Source organism: Acinonyx jubatus, chromosome C1 (assembly GCF_027475565.1).
Source record: "Acinonyx jubatus isolate Ajub_Pintada_27869175 chromosome C1, VMU_Ajub_asm_v1.0, whole genome shotgun sequence".
Classification (NCBI taxonomy): Eukaryota; Metazoa; Chordata; class Mammalia; order Carnivora; family Felidae; genus Acinonyx; species Acinonyx jubatus.
The window spans coordinates 71,775,775-71,796,744 of NC_069381.1; the positions used below are offsets into that span (position 1 = coordinate 71,775,775).

The window sequence follows — 20,970 nt, forward strand, 5'->3', positions numbered from 1 at the left end:
CATAAAGGACAAAATGACACAACAGCACTATCCTAAGCATGCTGTTATTTCCAGCTACTTCTACTATGTTGTCATTAGACAATATATACACATACACACAGGAACACATATTACCTTTAATTTTGTATTCTCAAGATTCAGAGTTTCATTTTCATATTCAACTGAGTGAAGTTTTCTAAGAATTTCTTCACATGAATTTTTACCAACGTCTTCTACTTTCTTCAGGTCTTCCAAAAGATTAGTAATTTGCCTTTGTGAGATAAATGATATATTTCATAAAAGTCACAGAAATTTTCATTTAAATAATGCTTTTTAAGTGTGCTTATAAAATTATTTTGGTAGGGTGCACTGTTTCAAAAGTTAATACAAGCCATGGACCAAGGTAAACAGGAAGCAGTTATCTATCAGGTTACTACCTGAGTAACACTGATTAGCAATTATTACCCATCGATGAAGCCAATGAGAAATTACACAACGTTCTCTTCACTATTCAATAAAATGTCTAAACTGTCATCCAAAGGTAGTCTGTCTGTCTCTCATTCACACACATGCACATACATATACACAATCTCAGGGACAAAGTTAAATAAAAGGCTCAAGTGAGGCAATACTTCACCTTTAGAAGCAAATGATACACGCTAGTTTACAATGAGAAAACTGAAGAGAACATACAGAAGATAAAACATTTAAAAACAGATATTCAGGGTTCATTATTGTTAATCAGTAATAAATTTGAGTAAAAGATATGCATTTTGAATCACTGATTTTTCTTTGTTACATAATCCAGGCACTTAAAGGAACAATAACTTTTAGGACTTTGAAACCATTTATGTTTTTATTGTAAACTCCGTTATATATTTTTATACATTCTTGCTCAGTAGAGAAATATTACTTACATTTTAAGACAAAGTAGTGTTAACATTTACTGCAAATAATAGATGACACATACTCAAATACTAAATATTAACCTACAAAGTTCAAAATGTGAACACCAATGCACTTTTTTTTAATGTTTATTTTATTTATTTTTGAGAGACAGAGAGAGAGCGTGCACAAGCAGAAAAGGGGCAGAGAGAGAAGGAGACAGAGAATCCTAAGCAGGCTCTGCACTATCAGTACAGAGCCAGATGTGGAGCTCAAACTCCCAAACCATGAGATCATGACCTGAGCCAAAATCAAGTGTCAGACGCTTAACCGACTGAGCCACCCAGGCCCCCTAGCCAATGCACTTTTTAATGGGTAATCATTTTATTGCATTTTTGTAATAGAATAAGAAAAGTTTACAGAATTATAAATAGCAAGAATATCAAATCATACGGACAACCTTTACCACATGTAACCCAGAAGAACCAAAATGCAAACCACTTAAAAGAGGAAAGAACTAAAAACACTTATTAAACACTAAAGAGTTTCTAAATTTTTTTCTTACTTTTTCATTGTTTCAATCTGAACTTCCAATTCAGTTTTTTCTATTACAATTTTCTCATAATGACTTTTCCAGGTATTGGAAGCTGAAATTGTTTCGGACAGCTTGGCTTCCTAAAAAATACATCAAGTACTCATCTTGTAATTAAATAACACTTTGGTTTTGTACAGAGCCCTAAACACAAATACAACATAAACAAGGAAATGCTCATCTTATAAAGGATGGAACTCTTGATACAGAAAATTTTAGAGTACAACTCTGAACATAGGAAGCTTTTAAAGTAAACGTTGATAGTATCTTTAATTAGTATTGCTTTATATGCGCACAGTGGTAGTTCTAACACATTTTAAGGATGTTAATATAACTATTTTCAAACAATGTTTCATAATTAATGAGTTTAATTTCCTTCCTATTTCCTGAACTTTCATTCTGCATTCTATGTATAGAAGATGTTAACAACCACATAAGCATCAGAGGAGAAAGAAGTCCTCAATGGTAAATACAGAAACTCTTTGCAATTCCACAATTCCACAGCATTTAGTAATGCTTATTATGGATAAATAAATGCCTTATTTCTCATTGCTATGATGATGTCAAGCTGTTTTGTAGAGGTCACTCCCATTGGCCTTCAGATACTGTTACTGTTAGCAAAGAGATGAAAATTATAGTGATGGCTTTATCCATTTTGAATGTGAGCTCCCAGACGTAGATTTTTGTCTGTTTCATTCATTGCTAGGGCCTTGAATAGTGCCTGCCATAAAGAAGACTCTCAATAAATAGCTGTCAAATGAATCTACCCTTTACAAACCCACCTAGTGAGCTACCGTCTTTGTGCCCCCTGCCCACATTCTATAGAACAACAAACTCACTAGGAAGACAACAGCGCCAATAATTATTAATCAGAAGATCCAGAAGAAGCAATGATAGCCACTGATATTTATTGGGGGCTTTTTTCCTTACTTCCATCATTCAACTACTTTTTTGGTTTACACTTTTTTTATAGTAATATTGTTGATACACTGAATAAAGCCTAGTATTCTGCTTTCATATTTTATGTAAAAAGAATTTTAGGTTGCACTATGAAGTTTAAGTTGGACTGTGTGTGTGTGTGTGTGTGTGTGTGTGTGTGTGTGAAGTGTAAGTTGGATAATATTCTATAACATAAAGATTCTTAGAAATTGTATCCGTAAAATAAATGCTATGAAGAAAATTTAAGACATGATACGATAGTTGGGGGACTACTTTAAACAGAGTGGTCAAGGAAGGCCCCTCTGAAGAGATGTCAATTACAAAGATAACTGAATGACTAAAAAAAGTACCAGCTATTGTGAACCCGAGAAGAACATTACAGCCAGAAATAACAGCAAACAACAAATCTCTATGCATTAGAGGAATAGAAAGTAGGCCAATATGGCAAAAAATGTAGGACCGCCAGGCAGTGTGCTTTGACATGTATTTTCTCACTTATTCCTCCCTACAGTGATATGAGATAATAATATTGCCCATCTCCTATTTTATAGTTAAGGAAACTGAAGGTTAGAGAGGTTGGGTGCCTTACCCAAAGTCACAAGGTTCACAAGTGGAAGAGCCCTCCTATACCGTGATCTGGAGCAGGAGCAACATGATGCTATTTAAATAGGAAAACCCCGAGGATGTGAAGGGCTTGATTGGCTTTCACCACTCAAGAACACTTCAGGTATTCAACTAAGTCTTATAACTTTCTGGATTTTGAACTTATTCCTCAATTCTTTTTGTCTAGATAAATTCTTCTGAATGTAGATCATCTTTAAATGTTAACACCTGAGCTTATAAAATATTAAGCTGCTTTGTTTACACAGAGTTTATACAAGTCTGCTTTCAATTATAAAAGATCCTAATGCTATAAGCCTTAACATAAGTTCTTATGAGGTTCAATACCAGTGAGACATTAAAAAGAGTAAATATTTTATTAACTGCTAATTGAAGAAATATAATAATTCATCAAAAACAACAAAGTACTAACTCCAATTTTCAACTTTGCACTACACCCAAGGATAACTTTCACATGGTGTGTTTACATCAGCAAATGGTTTTAAGTGCATTACAGAGTTCAAATGAAGTGAATTGCTGAATAAAGTCATATGGTTTAATAACATAAATCAGCATTTCCCAAACTGGTGTTCCTTAGAACCCATTCCAAGAGTTGTTTTGTGGGTAAAACAAGAGTTCTGTGGTTAATAAGTGGTGAGAAACTATGAGTTCAATACTCCTCATTATTGTTTTACTTTACTGAAGGCCTACTCAGGGCCTTTAATATGCTAATGTATACTGTCCGCTTCCAAGGGGGAATATGTATGAAGCATTACCCTTAGTTTGCATTAGATGCTTTGGGACACATTTAATATATCCTTTAATAAAGTTCCCAAGGAAAGACTGATAAATTTCAATATGCAAATGTGACATTTTATATAATCTTTCAAAATAAAGACTAAAGCAACAGAGTCAAGTTTTTCTAGTGTCAGTAGCATTAAGAGAAGAATAAGATTTATATTAAGCATTATGACATTAACTACATAAACTAAGTACATAGGACAGTAAACAAAGAATGTATATATACTTACCCGATCTCTAATTTGGGAAGTAAGGTTTTCCATGTCTCCAGTAAAGTGTTTAAGCCTTTGTTTGTAAATTTTAGATGCCTTTTTTAGAGCTATAGTTTTTTGCCTACTTGATTCTTTCATTGCTACAGCTTCATGCTTATTCTTTCTCAGTTCTAAGTTCCATTCAGTTATCTTGGTTTCTAAGCTCTAAAAAAATATATATTAGTAATATTTAAATTATTTTGGAACTTGATCTTTATGTAACATTATAAACATATATAATCTTCCATGGATTTTATCAAAAGGATTAATCATAGGATTAATAACAAGCATAACAGTAAAGAAAGGTAGTTTTACCATTGTTTATTTGTAACCAGATGTAGAATGAAAATTTAAAATATATAAGCCTACAGAAAACTAATCCTATTCTTATTAAAGGTACTAATATTGGTGATTATGGCACAAGCATTTTCTTAAAACTTTCGTAATTAACTAGAACTTTTAAAAATTTTATCTAGTAACTTTGTGGGAGTTATTAATCCAAGACTAAAGAGGCTTAGAAAGGTAAATAACTATCAGATCCATAAGAATTAGTAAGAGTAAAAAGACATCTGAGGGGCTGAGGGATGTGTTTCTGTCCATTGACTTTAATGGTGTTAATTGGCATCACAGTTTCCTTACATATCTCTTGGTGGCATAACTAGAGACAGAATATTAGGATGGATGGATGATGGATACGATTTAGTGTAACTCTCATGCTTTTATTTCAAATTATTTTAAGACTTTGTATTTAAAGTATTTGAATACTAAATATCTAAGAATTTAGAGACTTAAGATTTTAATGCTTTTACATTTTTTTCAAAGTTGTATAATACTGAAAAATAGTTAAATTATTACAGAATTTAGGTTTCAGTGTAACATGTTTCGGACAATCATTTTAATAAAAAAAAAAATCAAAGGAGTCACAGTAAAAGACTGGGTTTTCTATTCAACTCCATGATCAATAAAAACTATGCTTCTTAACTTCCACTAAAATTGAGATTAAGAAGTACAACTTGGGGTGCCTGTGTGGCTCAGTCAGTTAAGCATCTGACTTCGGCTCAGGTCATGATCTCACGGTTCGTGGGTTTGAGCCTCACATTGGGCTCTGTGCTGCCAGTTCGGAGCCTGGAGCCTGCTTCAGATTCTGTGTGTGTGTGTCTCTCTCTCTGCCCCTCTCCCCCGGCTCACGGTCTGTCTCTCTCTTTCTCAAAAATAAATTAAAAATTAAAACAAAATAATAATAAATAAATAAATACATCTTAAATAAGATTTAAAGACTTGTTTTCTTTGAAAAGTGAACTAGGTAGATTATGAAAAGTAGCAAAACACTCTTAAATAGTCTTTAGAAATGTATTTAAACTAAAAACAAAAAAATCCCATGAAATGTTTTCATAAGTAGTTGGAGGAAAACAAGAATAAAAGCAGTCCAAGTCTACTGAAGACTCCACAGGAAATACAGCTGTCTTCCTCTAAGAAACCACAGGGTGTCACCATCACACCACAAATAATTGCTACACTTTCAGCAGTAAACCATTTTCAACACCAAAGGTGAAATAAATTTTTTTTTTTTTTTTGGAATAAGGTTCTAGTCAGGACATTCTCACTAGACTTATCCTATCTCACATTTGATCACTATTAGGGAGTATACCAAACTACCAAATTATTTTTATAGTTTCAAAATAAATAACTCCTCACAGTCTTTTGACAAATGAACAGAAACATAAAGTCAACTACTTGTCTTTCCCTATTTCCAAAGTAGTATACATGCTGCACATTATAAAGATAGTTATTCTGTGTCTTCTAAATTGTGAAAATATTCTATATCTAATTGTTATATAAAGATCCAGAAAGAACTGGGTTCAAAGTATCTTTGGGATAGTTCTCACAGAACTAAAATACAATTAAAAAATTTTTAAAGACCTACATAACAAACTGACTCAACTGAGTCAAAACTAAAATACTAAATAACTGAAATTTATGTTACCAAAGTGAACTCATTATCTTTGAATTCGAAAAAGAACCTTGTGAAACCTAATGGAAGAATTCAACTCTGATCCCCCAATTAATGCCTTAAATTCCAAAACTGTGTTAGAGGAAATGTAGAAAAATCAGTAACCTAATGCAACCTCTTTTAATTATTTCTAAACAGCGGTATTTTTGTAAAGGAATTTAAACTCAAAGTATTGAGAGAATGTCACAGCAAAATCTTAAGATTTTAGTCTTATATTCGCTCTCTAAATTATCATATAAAAATTGCTAACATTAACTTTAAAAAATCATTTAATATTCCATTTTTAAATTGAAGAAACATATTTTCAAAAACTTCCCCAACTGCTCTTTGAGGACCGAATTAAAACTTGTGAGATAAAGTGTGATAGATGCTTATCTGAGGTGTCAGACCACATGCATGCTATTGTAAATACCATAACAGAGGAAGGCAGTATCAACTGCGGCTCATCTGGGATGCCCTAGACCACCACGCAAAGGACAAAGGGGATCCATGTGGGAAAGTGCTCAAAAGAACATGTAGGAGGACAAAGGACAAAATTCGCATTCCGCATAAGCCTGCTTAATGTCCCTTTATTGGGCAAAAGCTTTTTCTCCTTGAAGAAAAAAAACCCAAAACATCCCAAGTGAAGTCTTGAAACATGCCACAAGTTGCAAACACCTGCAAAAGCAAACAAATTTAACACAGATGTGCTCACATTCAATAGGGGCTATCTTTGCACACTTTCCTGAAAATGAGAACACTGTGTCTTTTCCTTCAGCAAAAAATAATGACAATAGATCCAGTTAGCTTGTGTCATATCACAGAACCTCAAATTCTTCTTTCAAAATGCCTGTGAGGTTTCCAAAAGAATATTTAAACCAGAAACTGAGTTTAAACCAAAAAGTTCCCCTTGATTACACTGCTAAAAAACTGCATAACAAGAATGCTACTCAGTTTTCTAAATACCAAAGCTGGGTCAACTGATTTTAAAGTTGTTACCATTAATGACAAAAACAAAAATAATAAACGTTTACTGACTGCCTACTAATGTGAGAGTATATATTTATGTGTGGATGTAGAAAATAGAATTCTATATACCAAAACATTAACAATGGTTTTGGTATTTTTAAGTTGTTTTAATTTTCTCCTTTGTATGTTACAAATTTTCCACAATAAACATAAATTAACTATATAATGGGAAAGATTTTTAAAGATATTCAAGCTCTAGAAATCCTTCCTAGACTGGTACTAAAGAGAGAGAGCATTTTTATATTGGGATTTGGAATCACATCTTTGGATGAGCCATAAATCTTAAGATTTGCCTCAAATATGTATTTCCCATGGCAACACTTAGATTGAATTTTTCCAAAACCACCAAATTCCAGAACTAAGGAAAGGCTTTATAGTTGTTCATTAATTTTATCACTTAAACTATAAAAGTGAATGAATATTTATAACCTTTATATATTCTTTTAATTTATCATTCTCTGCTTCCTTTTTACGAATTTGGAGCTGTAGTCGTTCATGTACTACTTTTACTGATTGTGAAAAACGGTTTGCTTTCAAAGCATTTGCCTATAACAGAGAAAACAAACAAAAAAAAATGTGTTACTTCTCAAAAATCTTTAACTTTATCCATACTTAGACATGATCTAAAAAGTTAATAAAAAGCAAAGTACCACTGTAAATTAACCCTGATCTCCCCCATTATAAATATATTTTATATAAACTATGGGGCTATTTAATCTTCCCCCCTTTTATTTAATGGTTCCTGATAATCTCCTTTTGAAAAGTCCTATCTATCCTACGTAAATTATATCTAAAATGCTTCTACAGGGGCACCTGGGTGGCTCAGTTGGTTAAGCGTCCGACTCTTGATTTCAGCTCAGGTCATGACCTTATAGTTGTGAGATCAAGCCCCATATTGAGATCAAGCTTCATGTTGAGAGTTGAGAGTGGAGCTTCCTTCAGATTCTCTCTCTCTCAAAATAAACAAACATTTAAAACTAAATAAATAAAATGCTCCTACAAACACCAAAATTCCTCAGTTTATACTAAAATTGAAATACAATACAAATTTATGCATAGTTCCTAATATATAGTGATTTATGCCAATTAATCTGACCTAAGTATCATAAAAATCTTTAAAAAAGAAACTGAAAAAAAAAGATATTTCATAAAAACTTGTAAAATATCCAAATAATCTAAAAACATTTCTGGGTCTACTTTTGAGGATATGGGCGCCAGAATGGAAAGAGGGAAAAGAGGGAGTCAATATTGAGAAAACTGATAAATTAAGCTCAGAATCTGCTTACCTTTTCATTCTGAAACAAACAAGAAAGTTCTTGAATATAGGTCTCCTTTTCAAGTAGCTTCTTCTTAAGATTCTTCAGCAAATATAATGTAAGAGTTAGAAATATCACAATTTGGATAATGTTGACTAATTTTATAAAAACAAGCAGCACATACATAAAAAATGTCAGAGTAGACACAAAGTGTAAAAAGACTTACAGTATTTTCATTTTCATTATCAGTTAGCTTCTCTAACATGCTGGATAAACTGTCCTCTACCTATAAAAAAAAAAAAAAGATATTATAAATCAGTGCTCACAAACATATTTCTCTACACATAAAAGTACAAAGAAGAATAAGCATCACTAAAGAAATTAATATGGGCAACTTTTATGCAGTTTAGATTTTTTAAAAGGTCATCAGATGGATCTTTGCCTGAGTGTTCCAAATCATTTTGTGTCCACGATTTATGAAATTAATTATATACCTAATTTCTAAATAACACCTCAGACAGTAGAAGCCAATGACATAAAAACCACAAAAATCTGGGGTGTCTGGGTGGTTCAGTCAGTTAAGTCTCCAACTTCAGCTCAGGTTATGATCTCACTGTGGGTTCAAGCCCCGTGTCAGGCTCTGTGCTGACAGCTCAGAGCCTGGAGCCTGCTTCGGATTCTGTGTCTCCCTCTCTCTCTCTGCCCCTCCCCTGCTCACACTCTGTCTCTCTCTCTCAAAGAAATAAACATTTTTTAAAAATCTTATACACAAAGACACTCATGGTGCTGTTTACAAATAGGTTAAAAAATATCAGCAAACTTAAATCTATCAAGAATTTTTTTTAAAGAATTACAGCACATCAGTAAAATAATTCTAAGTAGACATTTTAAATGAGAACATAGGAAAATGTTTATTTATTTTAAGGGTCATATTCCTGCTTGAGAAGGTAAAAAAGCTATGAATTTCTTTCACCCAAAGACATTTATACCATGTACAAATAATGCAAAATTGTACACATACTTTCAGAGGGCTCATGGACTGCATAGAGCCCACTCTTGCACTCTGTAAAGGTACACAGTGGATTGCCTAGCATACAAATATTTTCATTTCTGTTGGGTATATACCACTTGTAAGTGAATGTTCACAGCAGTTTTATGCATCACAGCCAAAAAGCAGAAGCAACCCAAACGTCCATTAATTGAGAAATAGACAAACAAAAATGGTATAGCCATACAATGAAATATTATTCAGCAATAAAAAGGAAGCGCTGACATGTGCTACAACATGGGTGAACCTTGAAGACTGTATTAAATGAAAGGCAGTTATGAACAACCACATATTATAGGTTTCTATTTATGTGAAATGTCCAGAATCAGTAAATTCATAAAAACAGAAAGTAGCTATTAGGGTAAGGAGGGGCTGGTGGGGGTGGGAGATAGACGTGGTGATGAAAACGCTCTCACAGTGTGGTGACTGCTACACAATTCTGTGAATACACTACAAATCACTGAATTGTACACTTTAAAAGGGTGAACTGTATGGTATGTGAATTATCTCTCAGCAAACTGTTACCCTCAAAAAATAAAAGAATATATAAACACAGTGGTACAAAGTAGCTTAAATTCTAAGAAAATTTTACTGTAATCAGCTGAAATGAAATATAACAAATGAAAAATTTTGAGATAGAAGATACAAATATATTTTCTATAAAAACATGCTGCTTTCATGTAGAACAATTTGTGAAATACTAAGAGTCAGGGTTAGTTTAATGATTGCCATTTCAAACAAAAATTCAGGAATTCTTTCCATTTCAAATATACCAAATTTGAAGTTTCAAATCCTAAAACAAGTATTTAGGATACAGGCCAATGAAAAGTATGCTCATAATTTAATTTCTACAGTTTCAGAAATAGTAAACCCATCAAGTGAGAAACAAATCTATTAAATTAGTGCTTAGGGTCCTTACTTGTTGGTATTCTGTCTTTCTAAGAAGATGTTCTAAAGCTTGTTTTACATGTTTAAAAGTGTCTAATTCTTTTGTTAATTTTTCCTTCTGTTTAGCAATCTTCAAATTGAATGCAAAAAGATTAGCCTGACAAAATATAAGAACCACATACACATTTTAAGATACAGTATTAAGACACTCTAAAATACAATGTTGCTATTATCAAATAATAGTTTTTTCTAGTAACAAAATCATTTTTGCACATAGTAAATTTTGCCAAGTTTATTAATAGTAAATAGGATTGTATATCATACATTAAAGTAATGAAATCAAAATAGGGCTTAAGCCCTAAAGTATTTCAGGCATTTATTTTAATAAAACTAATAGAATACAGTCTATTTTTTGTCTCTAATTCAAAATTTAGTACACTGAAATTAGAGAATACAGGTTTCTATACCCTATAACACTATAGAAAACAGATCTATTCATCTCTCAGAATATTTTAGTTTACATTCACTCTTGGAAAAGTTGACTCTCTAGTTCAAATTCAGGTAAGTCAAGCACCAAGGTATACATTTTCTAGCTTAGCTTCTTATCAAGGGCATGCCTGAATTATCTTTGAAGGAAAGAATTGCAGTTAATGACATAGGAATAAAGAAGAATGATAAACCTGCAATTTTTTTATATCAAATACCAGCATATGAGCATAACTACATTAATAAGGGACCACAGGTAATGCATTCTGAGTATTATGCTAGCTTCCCATTTTATAAGATGTTCACAAGTCAAGTACTCACATTTTCAAAACTAATCTCTTCAACGGTATCCTTAAATAATGGCAAAAATAATTCTACAGAACAGGTTGCCAATTCAGGTTCCTTAAATGTTGCTTCCAGTTCAGTCTTTTCATTTAGGATGTCCTGCTTTCCACTAGATGTGTACAAATAAAATTTAAGTTAAATCTGTCACATATTTATGCAAATATAGCACAGCTTGACTAAATATTACAGTTCTACAAACTGCTCTCCAAAATGTAACAGTAAATTGTCACTGAAAACGTATGGAATTTTTCCTATACTCCCCTATTTTTCTATACCTAATATACACAGACAGTTTTTAAAACACTGAGATATGTGAAACACAAAACCACCAACAGCAATGTTTCACTGTGCTACCTGATAATTATTGAACATCTCTTTTCTAGTTTATAAAATGACTTGCAAGAATGTGTATGCCTTTTTTACTTCCCTTCCTTCTCCCTACTCTAAACCCAAAAGATTTGCCTTACTCCCAAACTGTTTCTTTTAATTTACTGTTCAAAAAAAAAAAAAAAAAAACTCCAAAGAATAAATAAGCTAACCATATGAAACACAAAATAACTGAGCTCTCCAGATCTCAAAAATTCCTTCACACTTGACTTTATAATGAACACCATTCAAAACAAAACTGTTAACATTTGCCTTCTTGATTGCGTAGGCATTACTGTGCATCACTGTAAGAAACGTTTCTTTGGTCACATTTTACACCCTGAAATCAGGATGCTTCTTGTAATCTTTGTTAGTCGAGAGGCAGTCCTGAGCAGTCTTTCCTGCACATGCCCAGAACTTACAGAATAGATGGCCAGTGATGGGATGCCATGCCAGAGATGGGATGCACACTTTTTAACCCCTAAGAATGCAGGGTCATAGAGGGATTGAAGGAGCTGGTGAAGCAAGAATGCTTAGCAACATTCCAGAAGCAAGACTCCAATACAGGCTTGCTAGATAGCATAATTAAGAGCCCAACACCAATAAATTTTATTTCAACTAAGGATGCTCCTAAGAAATGCCATATGACCAATACTCTCAATAGCAAGGAAAACTCTGAGTCAAAAAGTGACTCAGAAGAGTTGGATTTTGAGTATAAAAAAAATTTTTAAGAATACCATACATTTCATTTTTATATAAGCACAGTTACTTGAAGTAAAAAAAAAAAATCTAAGTTTGAAGGAGTTTTTCAAAATCTATAAATAAAATTCCATGTGATAAGAAAACATTGTGTCTTTCTTTAATAGGCAGCTTTTTTCTTTCTTTACAAAACATAACATAATGGCTCATCAACAACTGACGGCATCTTAGAGGCTACGTCAGAAAGCAGATTGCGTTCTTAAGCACTGGGCCTAAGAGGTTAGTTATAAATGACAATTGTCCATTATTAAAACCCATGGGCAGAAGAAAGTCAAGAATGGTTATATATGACCAAATATCATCGTCATTTAAAACAAGCTAAACTAGAGGTTGGATTATACTAGCAATAGTCACAATAATGGTGTTTTAAGACTGTCATTTTGGTGAGCAATGAATCATACAAATAACAAGTATATTCCCTGCTCTAAAGAAGATAGCAAAATATGACAGGTATTTGTTATATGGCAATGTTCCAAATGACAGTGAATTGATACTCATCAACTACATTTCCAATGTTCCACAGTATTTATATTTTCATTTACCTTAGCTATAAAAATTCTCAATAGGTAAGGTTTTCATTTTCATTTGCTTTCATTAAGATCCCAAAAAACCATCCAAATTCTGCCAAATGAGTACATTTGTGATGAGGTTAAATAAATACATGAATTGCTAGATTTGAAGAAGATACTCTTGGAAGAACACTGTATTTGATTCAAATAATTTACCCTACAGACAAAACATGAAACCCTGAAATCAGAAAATTAGATATCCCCTGCTAGCATGGAGAATACCAGCTGAGGGGCACCTGGGTGGCTCAGTCAGTTAAGCGTCCGACTTTGGCTCAGGTCATTATCTGGCGGTCCGTGAGTTCAAGCCCCACGTTGGGCTCTGTGCTGACAGCTCAGGGCCTGGAGCCTGCTTCCGATTCTGTGTCTCCCTCTCTCTCTCTGCCCCTCCCCTGCTTGCGCTCCGTCTCTCTCAAAAATAAACAAACCTTAAAAAAATTAAAAAGAAAAAAAAAGAATACCAGCTGAGATGACTTTCACTGGCAGGCTGCAATAAACGTTCATTCTCTGGGGTACTTTTAAAATGAGGACATAGTTTTTCTGAATGACTTCCATCAATTGCAGATTTCTCCATAAATTTGGTAAATGGGTTTATAAGTGGCGTCCACAACAACTTCTCATAAGCTGAAAGTTATGAAATATTTTAGTCATTAAACATCATTTCAGTAGACTCTTTTTTCTGTCATTACCCTGTAAAATAAAAATCCTAAACAAGTATAAAGAGGAATATTTCACAGACAAAATAGAAATTATAACTGCTACTCATTGTGATACTAATTCAAAAAGTATCAAAATTGCATTGCACAACCATTCAACAATTGCCAGTCCCCAGACACATTTTCCAAAAGGCCTGTTATTTTCTACATAACAAGAATGTAGAAATTTTTATTAATCTATTTCTTGAGTATTATAATATTTTAATTCAGTCAAACTAGAAAACAAATATAAAAACTATGGTTAACTCTGGTCCTCAGTTTCATTGTATCTACCCAATAGGAAATGTAGGTCATTTACGCCTAGAATAGCAGAAATTTAATATACTTTTAAAGTATTTGGCAACAATAGCCACAAGGAAGATTAAGTTATTCTTTTGAAAGTAGATCTTTCAAAATTAAATTTATTCCCAGCTCCCAGCTCAATCTAGGATATTCTTTACTGATAATAGATGACAATACTTCTAAGTTTTACTAAACAACTGTTTTCACTCAAACTTAGAGATGTCATTTTTAAAAAATTTTTAAGTTTAATTATTTTGAGAGAGAGAGAGAACAAGTGGAGGAGGGACAGGGAGAAAGAGAGGGAGAGACACAATCCCAAGTAGGCTCTGTGCTGTCAGTGCAGAGCCCAATATGGGGCTCAATCTCATAAACCCTCAGATCATAACCTGAGCCAAAATCAAGAGTTGGACCCTTAACCAACTGAGCCACCCAAGCACCCCAGATGTCATGTTTTTAAATATGAATACTCATGAATATCTTCAGAACTGTTCCATTTTAGGTAATGTTAGTGCTTTAGCAATCATTAAAGCTGTGTTTTCATAACTCCATTATATGATCATGTGTCTCCCTGACTTCATCTGTCTCCCTGATCATGTGTCTCCCTGACTTCATCTGTCTCCCTGATCATGTGACTCCCTGACTTAAATCAAATGTTATATTTAAGATTTTCTGCATGTTTTCAGAAATATGTTACCTCTTTGTAATTTATTTTTATAAATCTGCGTTATACAATACATATGTTCAAGAAATTTCAATACTTTGGGTAGATGTGAAGAAATTATAGGTTGAAAATTACTCATGATAAAAAAAAAAGGAAATTACTCATAATATTTCCAAATTACAGACACTTCTAAAGTGTTTGTAAAAATGTATCTACTTTTGTCTGAAGTTTCTATTTATCACCGAGACAAATATTTAGGATATAGGCCAATGAAAAGCATGCTCGTATTTTTGAAATACCAGCAACTCATGTACGAGTAGAACTGCTAACTAACCTACCGATGGTCCCAGATGATCTACTTAAATGCTGCAAACATGAAACATCTGTTAGTAGGCATGATATTGTGAGCTATCTGAAGTCTAGAAGAATTTAAAAATATACAGATACACACAATCAAATGAAAAGCCAAACCTAACAGTGAAGAAGACTATGATCTGGATAAGGCACTGCAATCAGTAGTACTATCATGTACTGAGTTGTTTGGTTCCAATAGCTACCCCAGTCACAGAGGAACTGGTCTTTACTTTCAGCCATTCGCTTGTTTAGAATTTGTCTCTCTGCACATTGGCATCTCAAGAAAGAATACCTTATTTATATTTGAATCCTCAGCACCTACAAGCCTTATAACAGCAAAGCAATAATTGAAGGAGAGAAGACTCAAGGTTTAGAGCAGTTAATGTGATGAATCAAGACAGTTGCTTTTTAGTTATTCACCTCACTGATCCATCTTTTTAGGGATCATTAAAAGAAAAATGTTTCCTATATTTGGAATAAAAGTTCAAAAATTAATGTAAGAGGATTAGAGGTCTTCAATTTGTAGACATATTTTAAAAGATTCAGTTTGGCATCAGTATTTTAAAAGTAAGTTCTCACTTGGCTTTGTGGGTTATTGGTAGCTACTTATACAATTTTTCTAAAGTTTTATCATAAGATGAAATCATACAACATTTTTCTGCTTCACCTATTAAAAAAAAGTAACCATGCCTTACCTTAAAGAATAAACAAAGTTAACACATTGTAAAAAAGAGATTTTAGAATGACTTTTAGCCCAACATTCAAAAAAAAATGTTACCTTCATTACTGATTCTTCAAAACATAAAGAACTGTGTAAGTCTCAGACATTTCCATAGAAATGATCAACAATGATATTCTTACAACGTAGAAGTATTTTCTAGGATAAAAATTGTTCAAAGGTTCCAAGGCATTCCGCTATTTTTGTGTTGTGACAGTATTATAATAACCAAAACCATATGAGTGCCGAAAAACAATGTAATAATTTTCTTTAGCATAGAAAGTCCCACCTTTATAAAAAGTGCTATCATTTTAGTGGACCAAACGTATTCTTGTATGGAAAAGCAGATGTTTCACAAGAAAATGCTTTCAATTACGTGGAATGTACTGCCAAATGACAAATACGTTATACTTCTGTACAACTTGGTGGTGAGACAAAGACATACTCTGCACACATATTTAATAATCAAAGCCCCAAAGATTACCAATTTAAATATATTTTAATGTTTAAAGAATTGAATTTCCTATACAAGGATGACTTTACCAGCCCCCTCTCAAAAGGGCATATACTTAAAGCTTTTTCCAGGCGTGGTCATGGTTTATGCTGACCCAGCTACACTCACTAAACTATGTTCCATTTTGGCCAACAACCAGCATTTGAGGAATGGCTGTTCAGGGACTGTAATGCTAGCCACGGTCAGAGAAAGAAAGATCCCAGTTCATGACCTTCCTTAGCATCTAGATTGCTCTAAGTAAGCAAACCAGCTGCAGATAAATATGTATTTAAAACTATCTCTCTGGAGAAAAGCATAAGAATCTCACAGATTTGAACTTGTTTTGCCAAACATTAATTCTTGGAAAACCAGCTCCCATTGGACTGAAATAGTCAGCAAAGAACACAAAGTAGATATAGGAATGCTGCTCGTTTCTCTCACTATATCTACACACTAGTCAAAGTTCACTAGAGAAGAAATTGTAGAGTCCCGCAGAATAAATGTGAGTGTGGCAAAAAGGAAGAGAAAAAGGCATTCTAGGTAGAAGGTGAAGTACAAGCATGAGGAAGGAATCATGAGGGGACATGATTTGTAAGCACAAGTGACAAAGGATGACACTGGACACACTGACAGTGGCCACTGTATGCCAAGCTCAAGAGCTTGAATTTTTTCCTAAGCGTTAAGACAGACCATGAAATCATTTTAAGCAGGGTAATAACAGACCGGAAGTACCTCTTTAAAAGGTAAATCCAGTGGTATTTTGGAGAATGGACTAGGTATATGGAGGGGGAGAAACGTAGAAGCAATGAAACTGGTTACTAGGGTCTCAGAGAGATGAAATTCCAACATTCATTTCCTAGAAAAAATTTTGAAGAAATCAAAAGTTGTTTCCACTGGTGATAAGAACATGAAAAACAATGAAGGAATTAGAATTAGAATAGCAAGAGATCAGTACAGACCAAATATAACACCTCATTTACGCACAACCATCTGAATGGATTGTTCCACATATCCGTTCCAGAAAATGACAGTTTATCCCTTTAAATACCACAATTAACCTACTATTTAAAGAAAATCTTCTGGAAGTACTGCTTCTTTTTCAAACAGAGTACAAGTAGCCTAAATGCAAGTTAACCACTCCTTAATGACTCAGAGGCGGCATACATATTAAAATGAAAGAATACTGGGCCAGACTCACCCGTTCTTAGTCTTGGGAGACACCTGACATGGACACCTCTTAGCCACAGTGAGCATTAGTTTTCTCTTCTACAAAATGAGAATAACCTTTGCCAGCCAAAGCTGTGGGGAAGTTTGAACAGATGAAGTAACACTTACAGGTGGGGGTTTTGTTTGAATGTTTTTTTAAATGTAGGGTCCCTTTGGCTCACTATTGTGGCTGCTTTTCCCACCAGGTCTTCTTTTTAAATTTTTTTCATCTTGGGGAGCCTGGGTGGCTCAGTCGGTTAAGCGACCGACTTCAGCTCAGGTCATGATCTCACAGTTCCGTGGGTTCGAGCCCCACATCGGGCTCTGTTCTGACAGCTCAGAGCCTGGAACCTGTTTCAGATTCTGTGTCTCCCTCTCTCTCTCTGCCCCTACCCTGTTCATGCTCTATTTCTGTCTCAAAAATAAAAAATAAACAGTAAAAAAAAAATTTTTTTTAAGTAAGTTTTTTTTCATCTTAAAAAAAATCATCCTGAGTCAATCACCATTCCTTATATCACTTGTAGGCCTGAGTTATCTGTATAAAACCAACTTTTCAAAACAGAATCATTACAACTCTTCAAGGTAATCATAATTTGAGTACTACAAAACCAGATCCCAAGGGGGAACAATGGACTTGCAAAAGAACTGAGCCCAGGGGGTAGATGTTATATCAACCTCATTGTTGTGCTCAGTTCCTTGGGTCTCATTCATTTGTACAATATAAACAAAGCCATTTTCTTATACCTTTGGGGTTTTGGTGATACAAAAAGTATATTATTTATACACATAAACTGTGAAAGTAGAAGAAAAAAAGAAGCAGAAAATGGTCCCTAGCTGTTAAAGAATTACAAACATGAACATGACATGCTTATTGTAAGCGTAAGGAAATCAAACTAATTTTAAGACAGGTTTTCTGCGATTTGTTCCTTTAACTAAGTGGTGTTTAAAAGGACTCCAAGAACCTCATTCATTCCAAAACACCTGAAGCCTTACTATGAGTGATAGGGAAACTTTGTCTCCGAAATAGACTTTATCCCAAATACCAGCCCCACTGTGGCTATGGTTTTCTCAATCAACAGCAAGTATTCTTTACTGACTATACTCAAAACCTGGCATTGGTTTAATCTCCTTTATTACAACCACTCCAAAAGTGATTATTATTACCCTCATTTTCCAGATAAGGAAACTGAACCTAGGAACGTTAAGTGGTCGGTCCCCAAGGCCACACATTTTAAGCGGTTTCCTAAGGAGTCTGGAAACCTAGAAGGAACCTGGAGGACTTAATTTCCGAGGCTTCCTGGAGTATTCTTCACTTAGGTGCCCCAGGGCCTACTACAGTCTGGTATATTATATAGTGGTCGCTTAAAAGCCAGCCAAAAGAGCCGGCCGGGTATGGGCTTAGTTCTGGATAAAACCATTGACTAAAACTTGCCCCTCTGTCCCAAGGATCACACCCTCCCTAGGAGAAGAGCCTCGCTGCCTTTTTCCCAGCCCAGGCAGTCAAGCCTGGGGCAAGTAGCAGGTATGGGCAGAGAGGAGCTAAAGTCTAGCGAGAGACTTTCACTTCCGGGACCCACCACAGCCCCGGCCACCAGAACCCCGAAGGGTGCCCGCGGTAACCACAAAAAAGCGGTCCAAGCCCAAGCTTCCCCCTCCCCAAAGCGTGCCTACGCCCCCACCCCTGCGTCAGCACGCCCCCGTGACGTCAGCCCGCCGCCGCTCCGCCATGGAAGGAAGGGGTCCGAAGGAGCTGGCAAGATGAAGCTGAAGGGAACGTTAGTGGAAATCACGGCCAGCGTACCTGTGCTCTCCAGCCCTGGGTCGGCTAGGAGAGAGCGGGACGCAGGGGGAAGTGCAGTAGGTGATAGCTAGAAAAGAAGTCAAAGGACGCGAGGTGGCAAGCAGGCGAATTCCTAGAACCGCTTGCGTGGAAGAGTGCCTATCCAGGTGCCACTGGACGAAAACGGAGCCAGTAACTATCAAGTAGCTTCTCTGGCAACGGCTGCCCCGCCCCTTCCGCCGAGCCGCAGCCGGCGCAGCCAATTGGCTGGGCTCGGGAAAGCAAGCGCCGGCGTCTGTTGCTATTTGTGGGAGTGAGGGAGGGGGGCTGGGGAGAGGCGCTTTGTCATTCAGTTGCTGCCCTGGGTCAGATTTTCCCGCTCGCCGCCCAAACCTTTTGTTTTACGAAAAGGCAGCACTTGTGTGTAGTTACCAAAAATCTTAACTGAGTTCAACCTAGAAAGGGAAATAAGGCCGACTGGTTCCGAATTTTTCTGACACTCGGCCTGGAAGTGCTCTGCTTTTGCTTTTTAATGAGATTTGAAGAAGCCAAAGCAACCGCGACTATAAGAAACTTAGTTTTAAATTAAATATATGGTACTGCCGTTTAGCTGAGATCCTTCCCCAGGGCTCTTTTATTCTCCTGTTAAATGTGGGAGCCGGACCGTGATCTCCAAGGCGCCTTTCAGATCTCCGATCTCTGACCTACAGCCAACTGGTATGATTTATAAACTCCTGAAGAAACAAGGCGAGATTTAAATTGAAAAGTAAAAACTCTCCACCTCAACTTAATGCTCATGTTAAGAATTACACACCATCATATGAAGTACACAAATAGAGCAACTATCAACTGAGCAATTTAACCATGACAAGGCATACCTCGTTATTGGTTTTACTGAAGAATCTTTTCCATTGATGATTCCAGAAAAGCTTTTTTTCCCCCAGTGCTGAACGTCCAGCAAAAAGTTAATGATAGTTAAAAGTTCATAACTGTTCCATATGTGCAAATGCTAAAAAGCACTGAGGACTGGATCCATCTCTTACTGATGGGTCATGATCTCTGTCAAGTCATCTACTCTAGTCTGGGCCAGTTTCCCATTCTTTAAAAAAAGGAGGTAGTTGGACATGTGGAATTGGGGCAAGGAACGTAATTTTGAGGGTCTTTCCAGCACTTACCTAGGATTCTAGCTAACCTTGCTAGCTTGTCATAATAAGAAAAATAATTGTACACAGAAGATAGACTTATTAAAAATACTTATTTTAATTAAATTGCATTGGTATTAGACGTGACCACCTTTATTAGCCATTCAAAGGGAGAAACATTCACAATAATCTCTAGATGATTACATTAGACTCAAATTGACTATTTTAACCAAACTGTCCAGGTAAATATGGTATCCTTCATCCTCTAAATCTAATCTGTTCTAATCTAAGTTTGAAATCTGTTGGATAGTGAATTTGGGGGTAGAAAGATCACTTATTTTATATAATTTAAATGGAAAAAAAATTTCATTCCAGCGCAACCTAAACTGCCAATCAATTTCCCCAAATATCATTAAATACCGACTACCTATGAAATAATCCATCAAGGATTTCTTCATAATTTAAAGTAGAGGCCAGCATACTTTCTCTGTAAAAGGCCACATAGTAAATATTTTAGGTTTTGTGAATTATACAGTGTCATACTTTACTCTGCCAATGATGCATAAAAGATGTCATTGGGGATATATAAATACATGGTTTCTCTGTGTTGCCATAAAACTTTATTTACAAAAATAGATACCAGGATAGATTTGGCCCAAAGGACATTGTGTTCAGACCTCTAATATAAAGCATTTAAAACATCAAGTATGTCATAAACATTAAACTCATTAGTGTGTGCAGGATGCAACAATGCAATATTGGAGAAGTAATTTTGTTTTCCTTCCTCTTGGGAAGAAATATATAACGTAAAAATAGCAAACAGTGAAATATTAAAGAC

At 35.0% G+C, this 20,970-nt stretch overlaps 1 protein-coding gene across 13 annotated transcripts in view; it reads right to left on the reverse strand.

The window, feature by feature from the left end:
- The window catches only part of ODF2L (outer dense fiber of sperm tails 2 like), a 201,896-nt gene extending 182,746 nt beyond the window's left edge, over positions 1-19,150 (reverse strand). For 8 of the 13 annotated variants that reach the window (XR_008295016.1, XR_008295014.1, XR_008295015.1 and 5 more), the window contains exons 1-11: positions 19,012-19,150; positions 17,203-17,303; positions 13,242-13,404; positions 11,066-11,198; positions 10,290-10,415; positions 8,549-8,608; positions 8,353-8,424; positions 7,496-7,612; positions 4,027-4,212; positions 1,430-1,539; positions 115-250 (exon numbers count right to left, since the gene is read on the reverse strand). Coding sequence is in view for 10 of the 13 variants with exons in the window: in XM_053214363.1 (XP_053070338.1) it covers positions 115-250; positions 1,430-1,539; positions 4,027-4,212; positions 7,496-7,612; positions 8,353-8,424; positions 8,549-8,608; positions 10,290-10,415; positions 11,066-11,198; positions 13,242-13,354 (1,053 nt within the window). In the remaining 3 variants the exon portion in view is untranslated. Of the gene's footprint in view, positions 1-114; positions 251-1,429; positions 1,540-4,026; positions 4,213-7,495; positions 7,613-8,352; positions 8,425-8,548; positions 8,609-10,289; positions 10,416-11,065; positions 11,199-12,756; positions 13,050-13,241; positions 13,405-17,202; positions 17,304-19,011 lie in introns of those variants that run through there. The other 5 variants (XM_053214358.1, XM_027058696.2, XM_053214361.1 and 2 more) reach the window with 5 other exon arrangements.
- Positions 19,151-20,970: the final 1,820 nt, after the last annotated feature.